This window comes from Hemiscyllium ocellatum, chromosome 2 (genome assembly GCF_020745735.1).
Source record: "Hemiscyllium ocellatum isolate sHemOce1 chromosome 2, sHemOce1.pat.X.cur, whole genome shotgun sequence".
Lineage (NCBI taxonomy): Eukaryota > Metazoa > Chordata > Chondrichthyes > Orectolobiformes > Hemiscylliidae > Hemiscyllium > Hemiscyllium ocellatum.
In genome coordinates this window covers 141,890,046-141,906,170 of record NC_083402.1, presented here as the reverse complement: position 1 = coordinate 141,906,170, position 16,125 = coordinate 141,890,046, and the positions used below count along the sequence as shown (strand labels likewise).

The following is a 16,125-nucleotide window of genomic DNA, read 5'->3' as shown; positions in this document are numbered from 1 at the left end:
CCCCCCTCTCCTCACGCCCCCTCACTCTTCACCCCACGCGCCCCCACCCTCTCCCCGCGCCCTCTTTCTCCTCGCCCCCCCACACCCCCTCCCCTCTTTCTTCACGTCACCCCCTCACCGCCCCCTCCTCCTCGTGCCCACCCTCTCTCCTCGCGCCCCCTCCTCTCTGCTCGCACTCCCCCTCTTCTCGCACCCCCCTCCCCTCCCCTCGCACCCCCCTCTCCTCACCTCGCTTCCCCTCTCGTGCCCCCTTTCTCCTCACCCCCCTCCTCTCCTCGCGCTCCCTCTCTTTGCCCCCCTCCCCACGACCCCTCCCTGCCCCCTCCTCACCTCTTTCAACGCGGGCGCCCCCCTGCGCCCACTCTCCTCGCGCCCTCCCTCTCCTCGCCCTCCCTACTCTCCTCGTCCCCTCCTCTTTCCTCACGCCCTCCTCTCTGCTCGCGCCCCCCCTCTTCTTGCACCCCTCTCCCCTCGCACCGCCTCTCCCCATCCCTTGCGCCCCCTCCTCTCCCTCTCCTCTCCTCACCCCTCCGTCTCTCCACACCCTCACCTCCTCCCCAATCCCCCCTCCCCACACCCCCCTCTCCTCACCCCCTCCCCTAGCCACCCTCTCCTCACGCCCCCTCTCCTCACCCCCTCCCCTAGCCACCCCCTCCCCACACCCCCTCTCCTCACCCCCTCCCCACACCCCCTCTCCTCACCCCCTCCCCTAGCCACCCCCTCCCCACACCCCCTCTCCTCACCCCCTCCCCTAGCCACCCCCTCCTCATGCCCCCTCGCCCCCTTTCTCCTTGACCCCCTCTCTTCTTCCCTTTTCTCTCCTCGCCCCCTTCAACGCGCCCCCTCCTTCCGCCCCCCCTCGCCCCCCCAAACCCCCTCCCCCCACGACCCCTTCTCCACGCGCCTCCCCATCACCCCCCTCCTCTCGCCTCCCCCTCTCTCGCTCTCTCTCCCCTCGCGCTGCCTGTTCTCGCGACATCAGCCGGTGGTGAGGCTCCGCGGAGCCGGATATCCGGTCTCTTTCCCCGGGCGGCGGTGGAGTGATCGCTGCTGATCCGCCATGAAGGTGAGGGGGGGGAGGGTGACCCCGAGCTCGCTGCCGGCCATCGGCCGCTCTCCTGCCTCGCAATACCGGCTCCCCTTACATCCTCAGCCTGCGTGCCGCCGGCCCGGGCCCTGAGTGAGTCCTTGCCGGCTGTCCTCGGACCCGATGGCGCCGGATTGAGACGGGGCCTGCGCCTTTGGCTGCGGAGCGGGATGCGCGTCCGGCGGCCCCGGGCCTCGCTCAGGACCTCCCGGGTCTGGGGGGAAGGTCGGGTGGGCCTGGGCTGAGGAGGTGGGGGGGTGGTTGGAGGAGAGCCAGGGGAATGAGGCTCAGGGGGAGGGGGAGGCTTATTGTCCACGTCCACGTTTCCCCCCAAATTAAAGCGAGTGTTCTCCCTTTTCCAGCTGAACATCTCCTTCCCAGCCACTGGCTGCCAGAAACTTATCGAAGTGGACGATGAGCGCAAGCTGCGGACTTTCTATGAGAAACGCATGGCCACCGAGGTGGCTGCGGACTGTCTTGGAGACGAGTGGAAGGTGAGCTACTGTAAACTATTGTGTCTGTTTCCTGTGAACTCAGTGTATTTATTGTTTTCATTAACACATCACCCAGGTGGGCACACCGTCCCGTGTGGGACAACTTGTCTATTGAAGCCTTCACGCAGTGCCCTTTCTGCCTGCAGAATCCCTGCGGTGTTGAAAAAGGCCATTCAGCCCACCGAGTCCACACCGACCCACTGAAGGGCATCCCCACTCAGACCCACACCCCCTATCCCCTCCTTGTCACCAGGCGTTTGCCGCGGCCAGTCCACCTAACCTGCTCGTCTTTGGACTGTGGCAATTGAAGGAATGGCTGCTGGTGGTGGTGGAATATTTATGACTGGAATGATTAAGATTTAGAAAAACAATATGTCAGGGGGTTGTGGGGGGCGGAGGGGATTTGAGATACAGAGAGGTTAGATCATGGCACAGATTTGAAAACAACTGAGAATTTTAAAATATTGCTCAGCCGCTTTAATTCATCAACAAAGGGTGACAAAGGGAGGGACTTGGTACAAGCTAACGCTTCGGCAGCAGAGTTTCGGAAGATTCCGGTTGCAGAGGGTAGAATGTGTGAGACCAGAGCAAAGGTAACAGAAGCCTGTTTCCTGTTTGGATGAGCTGAGACAGCCATAGAGCATGGATACAGACCCTTTGGTCCCATTTGTCCACACCAAACAAGTTTCCCAAACTAAACTGGTCCCACTTGCTTGCACTTGGCCTATATCCCTCTAAACCTTCCCTATTCATGTACCTGTCCGAATGCATCATGGAGCAAAAGTAGAGTTCGGCATAAAGAGTCTGAGATGGCTCATAAATAATGTCAGAAATTCATCTCGGGATCACACCAAGATTGCTTACAGACTTGCTAATAAAAGGAATAGAAAAAAACAATAACTCTGACTTCCTGGTGTTGGATAGAAAGTTTCTCTTCATCCAATCCTGGATAAGTCATTGATAATGTAACAGCAGTGGAGAATAGGCGACAGGTTGCCTGTGAGCAAACTTTAGCTGCTTCATTGATAACTTTCATTCCATCATAATGTCAAAAATGGGTGTGCTTACTGATTTCACAATATTCAGAACCATTCACAACTCTTCGGATGCTGAAGCAGTCTGTGCATATGTTCAGCAAAATTGAGACAACATCCAGATTTGACCTGACAAGTGGCAGGTAACATTTGCACCATGCTACTGCTGTGTAAAGAGCAGCATCTCCCCATCATTCAATGGCATTATCATCACTAAATTCCACCTAGCATCAGCCATTAAGCAAAAATTGATGCGGGGGGGGGTGGAATACTTGATTCAAGGATGAAGTTCTTCTGTACGAGATGGGAAAAGATCTACAAAGTGACAGCCTGTCTGAGGACTTGAAAAGAAAGGGAGCTTTGAAGATGGTATGGTAGTTTGAGAGCCTAGAGAGGGTCAGTGGCTGTTTTTTTAAAATTAGATGATAGTTTATCTAAAAGTGAGTGACATTACTTGGAGAGAACCCTTCACAATGATGTCGATCACGGGAGGAGATTGGATTGAGGATGAAAGCATCTCTGCCCCTCAGGTGGACCTAATGTTCCCTTGAATTTTTAAGCAGTTTAGGTGTCCCCCGGGTTCTGACTAATATTTATACCCAAAGTCATTCATATATTTGTGGGTCCTTGCTGTTTCCAAAACTGGCTGCATTTCATAGGGAGTTTGATGATTGTGAAGTGATTTTGAATGTTCTGTAGGTGTGAAGGGTGCTGCCAAAGTTGATTCTTGTTTTAAGTTGGAAATGTTTTTATTCCAGGGATACGTTGTGCGCATCAGTGGTGGCAACGATAAGCAGGGATTCCCCATGAAACAGGGCGTCTTGACTAATGGCCGTGTCCGTCTGCTACTCAGCAAGGGGCACTCCTGCTATCGTCCGAGGAGATCTGGCGAACGCAAACGGAAATCTGTCCGTGGGTGCATTGTTGATGCCAACCTTAGTGTCCTGAACTTAGTTATTATTAAGAAAGGTGAGTGAAAGTCAGTTAGTACTGTAGATTGCAAAGGTTTTGTTGTGATTGCGAATAATGAATTTGCTCCCTAAACTTATTTATACTACATACAATAAAAAATTTTGGAACTTGCTAAAATAGTTATCTCACAGCTTGATCCTTTTCATTTTCTGTATGATGTGTTAGTTGAGCTAAGATCTCACTTCCCCACGAATATAATGCAATTCAAGTTGTATAATAACCATAACTGACTGGGTGATTGTCACTGATGGAGTGGAATCGGTGATCTCAGTTGGGGGCAATGATGCTGAGATTAGTTCAGGGAGAGGAAAAGACTGGCACAAAATCTTTTGTAACCCTGCTATATGTGGTTGCATTTTGAGAAATTTGTCATTGACACTTGTGTGATGTCTCATTTTTTTATTTTAATGTAGAAACTCCTTTAAGCTTTGATTCATCTTGTTCCATTAGTTGGTTCAATATTTATTCATATTTTCTGACATACCCTTCAATATGTTTTAGACGGGTGTTGCCAGGGATAAAGGGTTTGAGCTATAGGGAGAGGTTGAAAAGGCTGGGGCTGTTTTCCCTGGAGCACCAGAGGCTGAGGGATGACCTTAATAGAGGTTTACAAAATTATGATGGGCATTGATAGGGTAAACAGACAAAGTCTTTTCCCTGGGGTTGGGGAATCTAAAAGTATAGAGCATAGGTTTAGCATGAGTGGGGAAAGATTTAAAAGCGACCTGAGGGGCACCTTTTTCACAGAGGGTGGTACATGTATGGACTGAGCTGTCAGAGGAAGTGGTGGAGGCTGGTACAATTACAGCATTTAAGAAGCATCTGGGTGGATATTTGAATAGGAAGGTAGAGAAGGATATGGGCTGAGTGCTGGCAAATGGGACTGGCTTTATTTAGGATATCTGGTCGGCATGGACAAGTTGCATCGAAAGTTCTTTTTCCATGCTGGGTACATTTTGTTTGCTAATATGTCTTTGGGCTGCTGCCAAGATAAGTGCCTTTTAATTAAAAATTGAAAAACTTATGCTGTATTTCAAATTTTGGAAGATTGTTTTTGAAATTGTTGATATGGTTTCTCTTGTTCCAACTAACGTTCCCAATGAACTGATTCAAAACTGTGTAAATAGAAAATTGCTGTGGTAATGTTGTGGTCTTTCTGATTCTTGTAGGCCAGGTCTTTCTGCAACTCCTTGGGTTCTGTGCAATATAAACAAAACACTATGGAAACTCAGCAGGTCTGGCAACTTATGAGGAGAGAGAGACACATTGATGTTTCAAGTCTGCCATGACTACTTCTGAATTGTGTTCTTTGTAACTTGCGTAACTATCTTGTTAACAGGTTGATTAGATTGGATTATTTACAGCATGGAAACAGGCCCTTCGGCCCAACAAGTCCACACCAACCCGCCACCCACACAGACCCATTCCCTTACACCTAAAACTATGCGTAATTTAGCATGGCCAATTCACCTAACCTGCACATTTTTGGACTGTGGGAGGAAACTGGAGCACTCAGAGGAAACCCATGCAGACACGGGGAGAATGTGCAAACTCCACACAGAGTGTCGCCTGAGTCGGGAATTGAACCTGGGTCTCTGGCGCTGTGAGGCAGCAGTGATAACCACTGTGCCACCGTGTTGCCCCTACATGTATGTAAGTGGTATAACCCAAGTCCTTTTAAAGGCTTTATGTGATGTAGTGTGCTGATATCCAGGACTGAGAAATTAGTTACAGGCGTCCCCCCATATCTACAAGTGATATGTTACATGATGCCTGAAACTGCAGATAGTAGCGCATCTTATCATTTCAATGAGAAACTTACCTTCCCGGTAGCCCCTGGAATTATTTCTGGAGTGTTCCATGTGATATTTCCAGGCCATGGTAAACTGCGGATAACTGAAACTGGAAACAGAATCCGCAGGTATGATGGTTCTGTCACAAGAACAGTAGTCCTCTTAGCGGTCTGTAACTAAAAATTCACAAATCATGGTTTACCTGCCATCCATGATAGCTGGTATAAAACACGGCATTAAAATTGTTTGCTTCCCGTATAAGTGCGGGCAAGTTGTCTTGGTCTACAAATAAGTGTGTATTAATTAAAGTTCTCCCAGAAAATCGACAATTAAATTTGTCCTAAAGATACCCTGTGGGGAAAATCCAATTAAATGTGGGAGAAGTCTAACAAACTGGAGTGAGTTGAGAGGGTGGTGCTGGAAAAGCACAGTAGGTCAGGCAGCATCTGATGAGCAGGAGAAACAATGTTTTGGGCAAAAGCCCTTCTTCAGTAGTGGAGGCCTGATGAAGGGCATATGCCCGAAACGTTGATTTTCCTGCTCCTCAGATGCTGCCTGACCTGCTGTGCTTTTCCAGCGCCACACTCTCAACTCCTGATCTCCAACATCTGCAGTCTTCACTTTCTCCTAACAAGCTGGACTTATGTTGGTAAAATGGTGGACTTGAAAGATGTTTTGTGAACTTCAGCCATTTTTTGCATTTCTGTTATTGCATCACCTCGCCATTTGGATAGTTTAAAGTGATGGGCACTATTTTAACACTACAGTTGTAATATATTTTCCATCAGACCGCCTTTCTTTTTCGTCATTTCCTCTTCCTTTTCTCCCCTTTGTCCAAAGCTGAAAGTTTGAATACTGCTGTCTTATCCAAGCTCTTGTGCTTTGGGATATAATATTGAAGAGGTCTCCCTGACATTGCTGTTATGGCCTATGTTCTTGAATTCGTGGTTACAAGAATATTTCTATCTTATTGTATCATCCTGACTCTCTGTACTGGCAGTACATTTTCCCCCCATCATACTTTTGAAAGGCAGGTTGACCACCCCTTATTTGTTACAGCTGTCAGCCTTAGGCTTTACTCTGCAGCATGGACTTGGTTTTGGCTTCGAAATGCAAAAGTTAGTTCATCACAGTTTACCTGAGTCCAGCTCATACTTACAAGTACAGTAATGGAAGTCTGCCTTGAAATCATGGTGCTGAAAAGATTTGACAGCTGGTGCAGTGAAATTAGATGTGTTCAGCTTGTGTTTGAATCAGATCATATGATGGCAATCTCTGGTTTAGAAGCATGTAATTTCTTCATCGTTGGCCAGGCAGCTAGCAGAACGATGTAGATTGTATGATATTTTATATAGCATTCATAATTCTAATCACTGCAGCTGATGTTATAAGCAACAGCATGGAGTAAGAGTCTCATTGCAGAAGGTGTTAGTGCAAAGTTTATTATATACTGTACTCCCCGTGGGAATGAATGGCTGACATGAGTAAATAATCTGTCGTCCCTGGTTTTGTCTCAAGATGTTGGTGAGGTGATTTGTAACTGCGGTTAAGAGAATGTCACCAGAATCCCACTACCATCTACTATCCAGTAACAAATGCCGTTGCTATGTTAACATGGACATCTTGCAGTAGTAGATAGGCTTTGATTGTGATATCTGCTTGTCCCTGAGTTTGAATTATTCATCATTCCAGAAAATTTGCTGATTAAACAACGTGAGAAATCAATTACATGGGAAAACTTCCAGCAAAAAAAAATTGAGGGACCTAACAAGAAAAGGAGGGAACTAGGTTTCTGCAGAAACCAAGTGTTTGGCCTAGTAATGCAGGGGGAGCATTGCACATCTGTATGAAAATAGATTTAAACATACTGAAGAACCGCGATTATCCGAATGACACAGGCAGGGAGTATTTTGTTCGGATAGTGGAATGTTCAGATAATTGATGCAGGATAACATGGTTTACCCAAGCATTGGGACCTTGTGATCATGTTCGGATAATCGATGTTCTGCTGTATGACAATCTGAATATTCTCTTTCTGAATAGGTGAAAAGGACATCCCGGGACTGACAGACAATACAGTGCCTCGCCGTCTTGGACCCAAAAGGGCAAGCAAAATCCGTAAACTGTTCAACCTGTCCAAGGAAGATGATGTACGCCAGTATGTTGTAAGGAGACCTCTCAGCAAAGAAGGTGTGTACATTTTCCTACGATTCTGGAACAGTAAATTCCTACCCCATTTCTCCAAACTAACTCCCAACGAGATTGCCATAAAACCTGTTCAAATCTTCGAGGTGAAGTAGTTTGCTTCCTTACCTAGTCTGGCCTGTACAGTCTGTTCTGCTATAACACAGTAGTTCTGTACTCACACAATTCTGTATTGGAAGAAAATCGCGTAAAGTAGCCCCATTTGAAGTAATGGGGCCTGAATCGCATTATAACCAATATACTCTTTAAAAAATAGGGCTTTAGAAACAGTGTCCTCAAATCATCAATCGTGTTTTGTTAATGCAAATTCTCTATAACGTGTATTATAGCAGAATGACTTGAATGATGCTGGATCTAGAACGATGTGATTAAATCTGAACCAACCTCTGAAAGCACCCACTTACTGGTTCATCACTTTCTCAAGGTTAATTGGAAATGGGTGCTAAATGCAATTCTCTTTCCTGCAACTTTGTGTTTACACTCTTCCAGTTTGGATTCTGCCACAGTAGTTAAAGTTAACCATTACATATGGCAATATAAAATAAGAGCTGAAATAAACCATTTGGCTTCTTGAGTCTGCTTAATCGCCAGTAGAATCATGGCTAATTTGTTGATGTTTCAAGTTTCACATTCTCATCCACCCCGATAACCTTTGGTTCCCTTGTCTAACGAGTCTACCTACCTCTGCCTTTACATCGTTTAAACACCTCTGCTTTCATTAGGAGCAAAGAGTTCCAAAATTGCATGACCCCCTCAGAGGAGTTGCGTTCTGTTTGACAGGACTGGTAAACTCTTCATTGTTGTATTTCTCTGCAGATAGTGAATGGCCACGTAATCCCTCTCAGTGCCTGCTCTCCATTGTCTAGAATTATGGGACTGTAGCCATCTGATTCTTGTTTCTTCAGTCATGGTCAGAAATGGCATTCCTCCTGCTGCCAGGTCATGACTTCTGGCCTTGCCCCCAGACTTGTTTGTCATCCCCTTTCTATTTGTAATTGACATGGCGCCCCTTGATAGCATCATTCACTAACACAACAAAAACAAGTTGCTGGAGAAACTCAGCAAGTCTTCCAGCATCTGTGCAGAGAAATAGAGTTAATGTTTCAGGTCTGGTGACCCTTCCTCAGATGCTGCCAGACCTGCTGAGCTTTTGCAGTAACTCTGATCGACAGCATCCACAGTTCCTTTAGCTTTTGTTGATTAACAGCTGTTCTGCATGCAAGCTAATACTAATAACGTTCAACTCCGTATCACTACTGTCTCCAGTATGCTCCCCCTTCTTTAAGTTCCTCAACTTCAGCTCTGCTTCAGTTTTTACTGCTGCTGAAACCCCTCCCCAGTTCTGTTTCCCCCATGACTTGATCATTTCAGTGATCTCTCCAACCTCCAAACCCGAGCTCATCAGATAGTATGCAGTCTGAATCCTAACTTGCTGCAAGCCCAGTTAAAGTATTACGCCTTTGTCTGCTGACCCACCTTAGTTTCCAGTTAGGCAGTACTCCCATTTTCAAAGGTTATGTTTATCTGGATGGCAGCACTTGTGCAGGAGTTAGTGTTGCATATTCTAGCCTACAAGAATGAATTGATGACGAGTACTCCAATCCCACCGTTGCAGATGATGGAATTTAAACTCAGTTAATCAAGCCAGTGATCTTCACGTTTTAATTTTGTACATTCGTCTGGCGTTTTATCTGCAACTCCCAGGTAAGAAGCCGAGAACCAAAGCTCCCAAAATTCAGCGTCTGGTAACCCCCCGAGTTCTGCAACACAGGCGGAGACGCATTGCCCTGAAGAAACATCGTACTCAGAAGAACAAGGAAGCTGCAGCCGAATATGCCAAGCTTCTGGCCAAGAGGATGAAGGTTAGTTATTTATATTATCAGGGAATACTTGGCTTGCTGTGTTTAGTTATGTCAGTGCGGATCACTTGCACTTTTTTGGTTAAAGCTGTATATTGCTTCTTTGAGAATAGAAACGTCCAGACCTAAAGAGTTACAATTCACTACCATCCTCCTCCGTGGGGTTTAGATTGATTGGGACGTTGACGTTGCCCCGTCTATATGGGGTTTAGATTGATTGACTGGAGCGCTGACCCCTCTGTCTCTGTGTGCGTGTCTCTCTCTCTCTCTCTCTCTCTCTCTCTCTGTCTCTCTCGGGACGCAGACATCCTCCTCCGTGGGGTTTAGATTGACTGGGACACTGACATCCCCTGTCCATACAGCTTTGTCATCTTCACAAACCTAATGTTTTCCTCCACATTCTGTAAGCTTCATTTCATCCGGAATTCTGCTGCTTGTACTCTATGTTCACCACAACCCATTCATTCACACCAAGGCCCTGTTGACCTTGATTGCATGTTTCTGCAATTGTGTACATTTCAAGCTTGTGACTGTTTAAAACCATGAACAGTGCCTCCTGTCTAAAAGCTTGCTCAGACACTGGCCATGCTTTCCCATTCCCCAAGCTTCTAACCTTTAACCCTTATCCCTGAAATTCCCTCAATTGTGTACACTGTTGTTAAAAGTTTTCTCCCTCTCAGGCTTCTGATCATTCTACCCAAAATCCCATTTTTGATACCATCCTATTCTTCTATTCAGTGTCTGTGTCACACTAAGATGTTCCTTTACATTACGGACACTAGTTAAAAGTATGCTGAAAGAGAGCTTGCTACAGAAAGTATCCAGTTAAAAAGGCAAATGGGATCTTGGTATTCACAGCAAAAGGACTGAATAATGGAAGTAAAGCACTGTTGTTACAGTGATATAAGGCATTGGTGAGACCATACCTGGAGTATTGTGTTTAGTTTTGGTCTCCTTACTTGAAGTATATAGTGGCACTGGAAACAGTTTGGTGGGGGTGGGGGGGGGGGGGGGTAATCCAGGTGGATTCTAGGGATGGAAGGGCAGTCGTACAAGGAGAGATTGAACAGCTTGGGTTTGTACTGAGTGGAGTTCAGAAGAAGGAAGGGGAATCTGATTGAGGAATATAAAATGCAAAAGGGGGTTGGTGAGGTGGACATGAGACAGATGTCCCCTATGTAGAAGAGTCGCGATCAGGAGGTTATAGATGCAGATTGAGAGGGGGGTAGCTTCAAAACTGAGGTGAAGAGAAATCACTTCTCGGAGGGTTGTGAATCTGGATGTAACTCACTGCCCCAGACTGCAGTGGAGGCAGAATCGATCAACAGATTCAAGAAAGAAATCAATATGTTTCTGATGAAAAGGAGGATAAAGGGAAATGAGGAACAGGCAGGAGAGTGGAGCTGAGACCAGTGTAAGATCAGCAGTGATCATGTTAAATGGTAGAGTGGGCTCCAAGTGCCTATTGCCTTTTCTAATTCCTGTGTTCCACAGTAAACAGCGATAATATTGGATAATGTAATACAATACATTAGAAGCATTGTATTAATCAGACCTGTTTGAATTTATTTGCAGGAAGCTAAGGAGAAACGTCAGGAACAGATTGCAAAGAGACGTCGTCTTTCTTCATTGAGGGCCTCCACATCAAAATCGGAATCTAGCCAAAAATAAAAATATTGGTGGGATAGGCAAAATAAAGAGATTTTGTTGAAATGCCCTGCATTCATTATTTACATCTCAAAGGTATAAATACCAGAGGAAACCTGCATAGACACAGGGCAAATGCCAATTCCACAGAGTTGCCCAAGGATGGAATCGAACCTGGATCCCTGCTGCTATGCAGCAGCAGTGTAAAGGTGTTGTTGTTATAGAGTGAGTGCAGCAAAGGTTTAGCGGGCTGGTTTGGTGGGAATGTGGGATGAGGAAAAGTTGAAATGATTAGGCTGTTATTTATTTTAGATTCGATACGATTCAATTCCCTACAATGCTGAAGTTCAGAAAAATGAGATTGGGAGATTTCATAGAAACAGTTAAAATTCTAACCAAACTAGAAGGGCTGGATGCAGGAAAGATGTTGCTGATGGAGTTCGGAACCAGGTGTTGCACTGCAAGGATTTGGAGTAAACTGTTTAGGATTGAGATGAGGAAAATTTCTTCACTGGTGAGCCTATGGAATTGATTACCATAGAAAGCAGTCAAGGTGAAAACATTGTAGCATTTCAAGAACAAATTGGACATCGAGCTTAGGCTAAAGATTTCAGAGGCTGCGGGGGAAGCAGGAAGATGCTGTTGAGTTTGATAATCAGCCATCATAGTGATGAATGGCAGAGCAGGTTTGAGGGGTTGAATGGCCAATCTCTGTTTTCTTTTCCCACATTGTAAAGCTGTTAAAGCAGACACAGCCACAGATGAGTTTTGTTCTTCTCCATGGATTTAACTTATTGCCTGCTGTACCAGCAGCAACACATTAAGGGTATATTGTCATGCTTTATCTGCAAGTTCTGTCATAAGTATCGCTAGAGGTAAGTGAGAGCTGCATTTCGGCAGTAATGGCAATCAACACGTTCTTGTCCAGAGTACAGGAAAAGGCTAACCTTTCCTGCAGAATCTGATTCTACGAAGGTCATGCATGACAACTTGCCTTGTATTCATTCCCTCTACTGGCAAAACCTTTTGTTTTCACTTGTTAAATCAGTACTGCCTCGTTCTTGATCCTCTTTTATCAGGTCACCTCTTAGACTTTGCTCCAAGGAGAACAGTCCCAACTTCTTCAATCTGCCCTCAAAAACTGAAGATTCTTGTCATTTGCAAACTCCATGCCACCCAGAACTGTCCAGGGTACTTCAGCTGAGGATTAATGTGTTTTACACAAGTTCAGCATCACTTCCTTACTCTTGGATTCAGTACCTCAGTTACAAGAGGAAAGGGTACTGTATGCTCTCTGCCTTTTGCCACTTTCAAAAAACTGCATCTGCACAACCAGGTCTCTTTGCTCCTGCATCCCTTTCAACTTGTACCAGCTATTGTCTTTGTGCCCCTTTCACTGGGGTATGCTCTTCCTGTCAGATGCAGAAGTTCAGGTAGAGTTTCCATTATGTCTGCACGAAGTATCTGGTTGTGAATCCTATCAGATCGCATGGATAGGTCAGAGCGGCAGAGGCAATGAGGAATTTACAATAGCTAAGGGGTGTGATGAATGACAATCATAGGAAGGGAGAAAAGCTGCAGATACAGTCAGGTAGATGGGTTAATTCCAGGAGGGGGTAGGTAGGAGTCTTCTGCGGCTATCCCCATTACAAACAATTATGCTGTTTGGAAAATGTAGGGGGTGATGAACTCTCAGGTGAATGTAGCATGTACAGCCAGGTTTCTGGGATTGAGACAGACTCTAATGAGGGGTACATCTGGTTCCAAGCAATTGGAGACTGTGATACTGGACACAGACTTTTCTGCGGCCAGCAGTGAAAAATCAGACTGGTGTGTTGCCTCCTTGGTGCCAGGATCAAGGATGTCTCAGGAGAGTGCAGAATGTTTTCAAGGGGGACAGACCAACAGGAGGTCATCGTTCATATTAGAACCAATGATATAAGAAGGGAAAAGAATGAGATTCTGAAGGGACAATATAGAACGTTGGGCAGGAATTTACAAAGGAGGTCCTACAGGGTAGTAATACCTGGGTTACTCCCAGTGCTACGAGCCAGTGAGATTAGAAATAGGAGGAGACACCAGATGAATGCGTGGCTGAGGAGCTGGTGCGAGGGAGAAGGGTTTACATTTTTGGATCATTGGAATCTCTTCAGTAGAAATGACCTGTACAGGAAGGATGGATTGCACCTGAAGGGGTCTAATATACCAGCAAGGAAATTTGCTAGAGCTGCTCGGGAGAATTTAAACTAGTAAGGACGTGGGCCCATGGAAGTAGTGAGGAAAGTGATCAACCAGAGACTGGTACAGTTGGGAAAGGGAGCGAGTCAAAGTCAGGTCAGGGAGGAACAACACAGAGAACAAGGTAGGACTGATAAATGAAACTGCATTTATTTCCATGCAAGAGGCCTAACAGGGAAGGCAGATGAACTCAGGGGATGGTTAGGAGGAACATGGGACTGGAATATCTTAGCAATTACAGAAACGTGGTTCAGGACTGGTAGCTTAATGTTCCAGGATACAAATCCTACAGGAAGGGTAGAAAGGGGGACAAGAGGAGGGCCAAGTGGTATTTTTGATAAGGGATAGCATTACAGCTGTGCTGAGGGAGGCTATTGCTGGAAATACACCCAGGGAAGTTATTTGGGTGGAACTGAGAAATAAGAAAGGGATGATCACCTTATTGGGATTGTATTATAGACCCCCCTAGTAGTCAGAGGGAAATTGAGAAACAAACCTGTAAGGAAATTTCAGTTATCTGTAAAAATAATAGGGTGGTTATGGTAGGGGATTTTAACTTTCCAAACATAGACTGGGACTGCTGTAGTGTTGAGGGTTTAGTAAGTGTATATTTTTCTGATTCAGTAAGTGGATGTACCTACTAGAGAAGGTGCAGAATTTGACCTACTCTTGGGAAATAAGGCAGGACAGGTGACTGAGGTGTCAGTGGGGGAGTGCTTTGGGGCCAGCGACCATAATTCTATTATTTTTATATTAGATTCTCTACAGTATGGGAACAGGCCCTTCGGCCCAACAAGTCCACACCAACTACTGCTTCCAATTAAACCTGTTGGACTATAACCTGGTGTTGTGTGATTTTTTAACTTGATACACCCCAGTCCAACAACAGCATCTCCAAATCATGTCTATATTACAGAAGAGGTAGTGCTAAATGTCTTGAAACATATAAAAGCGGTTAAATCCTCAGAATCTGATCAGGTGTAGCTTTGTGTGGGGGAACTCTGTGGGAGTCTATGGAAGTGATTGCTGGGCCCTTTGCTGAGATATTTTTATCATCAACAGTCACAGGTGAGGTACCAGAAGACTGGAGATTGACTAACGTGGTGCCACTATTTAAGAAAGTTGGGAAGGAAAGCCACATAACTATAGAGCGGTGAGCCTTACATTGCTGGTGAGCAAGTTGTTGGAGAGAATCCTGAGGGACTGTATTCACATTTAATTGGAAAGGCAAGGACTGATTAGGGATAATCCACATGATTTTGTTGCATGGGAAATCATATCTCACAAACTTGATAAAAAATTTTTGTAGTAGTACCCAAGAGGATTGATGAGGGCAGAGAGGTAGATGTGATCTATATGGACTTCAGGAAGGCGTTCAACAAGGTTCACCATGGGACACTGATTAGCAAGGTTAGATCTCATGGAATACAGGGAGAATTAGCCATTTGGATACAGAACTGGCTCAAAGGTAGAAGACAGAGGGCAGTGGTGGAGGATTATCTTTCAGACTGGAGGCCTGTGACCAGTGGAGCGCCACAAAGATTGGTGCTGGGTCCACTACTTTCCATCGATTATATAAATGATTTGCATGTGAACATAGGAGGTACAGTTAGTAAGTTTGCAGATGACACCAAAATTGGAGGTGTAGCGGACAGCGAAGAAGGTTACCTCAGATTACAATGGTATCTTGATCAAATGGCCAATGGGTTGAGGAGTGGCAGATGGAGTTTAGTCTAGATAAATGTGAGGTGCTGCATTTTGGGAAACCAAACTAGAGCATGACTTGTAGGAGTGTTGCTGAACAAAGAGACCTTGGAGTGCAGGTTCATTGCTCCTTGAAAGTGGAGTTGCAGGTAGATAGGAATATGAAGAAGGCGTTTGGTATTCTTTCCTTTATTGGTCAGAGTATTGAGTACAGGAGTTGGGAGGTCATGTTGCAGCTATACAGGACATTGGTTAGGTCACTTTTGGAATACTATGCAATTTTGGTCTCCTTCCTATCAGGATGTTGTGAAACTTGAAAGGATTCAGAAAAGATTTACAAGGATGTTGCCAGGTTGGAGGACTACTATTATAGGACAAGCCAAACAGAGAACAGCCAGGGAATTCCTAGAGGCATGGCACTCATCCACAGATTCAATCAATAAGCACATCGACCTGGATCCAATATACCGGCCGCTGGAACTGACAACCAGAAGCAGCAAATACAAATCAGTATAAATGCCGGAGGAAATATCACAGGAGCGCTTCACAGGAGGCTCCCAAGCACTGAGGATGTCACCTAGACAGGGGACAAAATGTCTGCAACACAAATTCCCAGCTCATCAGGCAGAACCACAACAACGAGCACCCAAGCTACAAATCTTCTCACAAAAGTTGGAGGATTTGAGTGATAGGGAGAGGTTGAATAGACTGAGGCTGTTTTCCCTGCAGTGTTGGAGGCTGAGAGGTGACTTTATAGAAGTTAATAAAATCATGAGGGCATGGATAGGATGAATAAACAAGGTCTTTTCCCTGGGGTTGGGGAGTCCAGAACTAGATACGGGGCAGCATGATGGCTCAGTGGTTAGCACTGCTGCCTCAGCATTAGGAGCCCAGTTCAATTCCAGCCTCAGGCGACTGTCTTGTATAGAGTTTGCACATTCTCCCCACGTCTGCTTTGGTTTTCTCCGAGTGCTCTGGTTTCCTTCCACAGTCCAAAGATATGCAGGTCAGGTGAATTGACCATGCTAAATTGCCCATAGTGCTAGGTGCATTAGTCAGAGGGGAATGGGTCTGGGTGGGTTACTTTTCAGA

General features: G+C 45.7%; 1 protein-coding gene across 1 annotated transcript; it reads left to right on the top strand.

The window, feature by feature from the left end:
- The first annotated feature begins 968 nt into the window (after positions 1-968).
- Positions 969-11,157, top strand: rps6 (ribosomal protein S6). The gene is made up of 6 exons (XM_060846636.1): positions 969-1,066; positions 1,450-1,581; positions 3,374-3,584; positions 7,424-7,570; positions 9,290-9,447; positions 11,020-11,157. Exons 1-6 carry the CDS (start codon positions 1,061-1,063, stop codon positions 11,113-11,115), a joined length of 750 nt encoding a protein of 249 aa, XP_060702619.1. The 5' UTR covers positions 969-1,060; the 3' UTR covers positions 11,116-11,157.
- Positions 11,158-16,125: the final 4,968 nt, after the last annotated feature.

Excerpts from the sequence above, each read along its gene's own strand:
- rps6 (XM_060846636.1), top strand. Across the intron at positions 3,585-7,423 it reads CTTAGTTATTATTAAGAAAG|GTGAAAAGGACATCCCGGGA; the intron begins GTGAGTGAAAGT and ends CTTTCTGAATAG. Across the intron at positions 7,571-9,289 it reads GAGACCTCTCAGCAAAGAAG|GTAAGAAGCCGAGAACCAAA; the intron begins GTGTGTACATTT and ends TGCAACTCCCAG.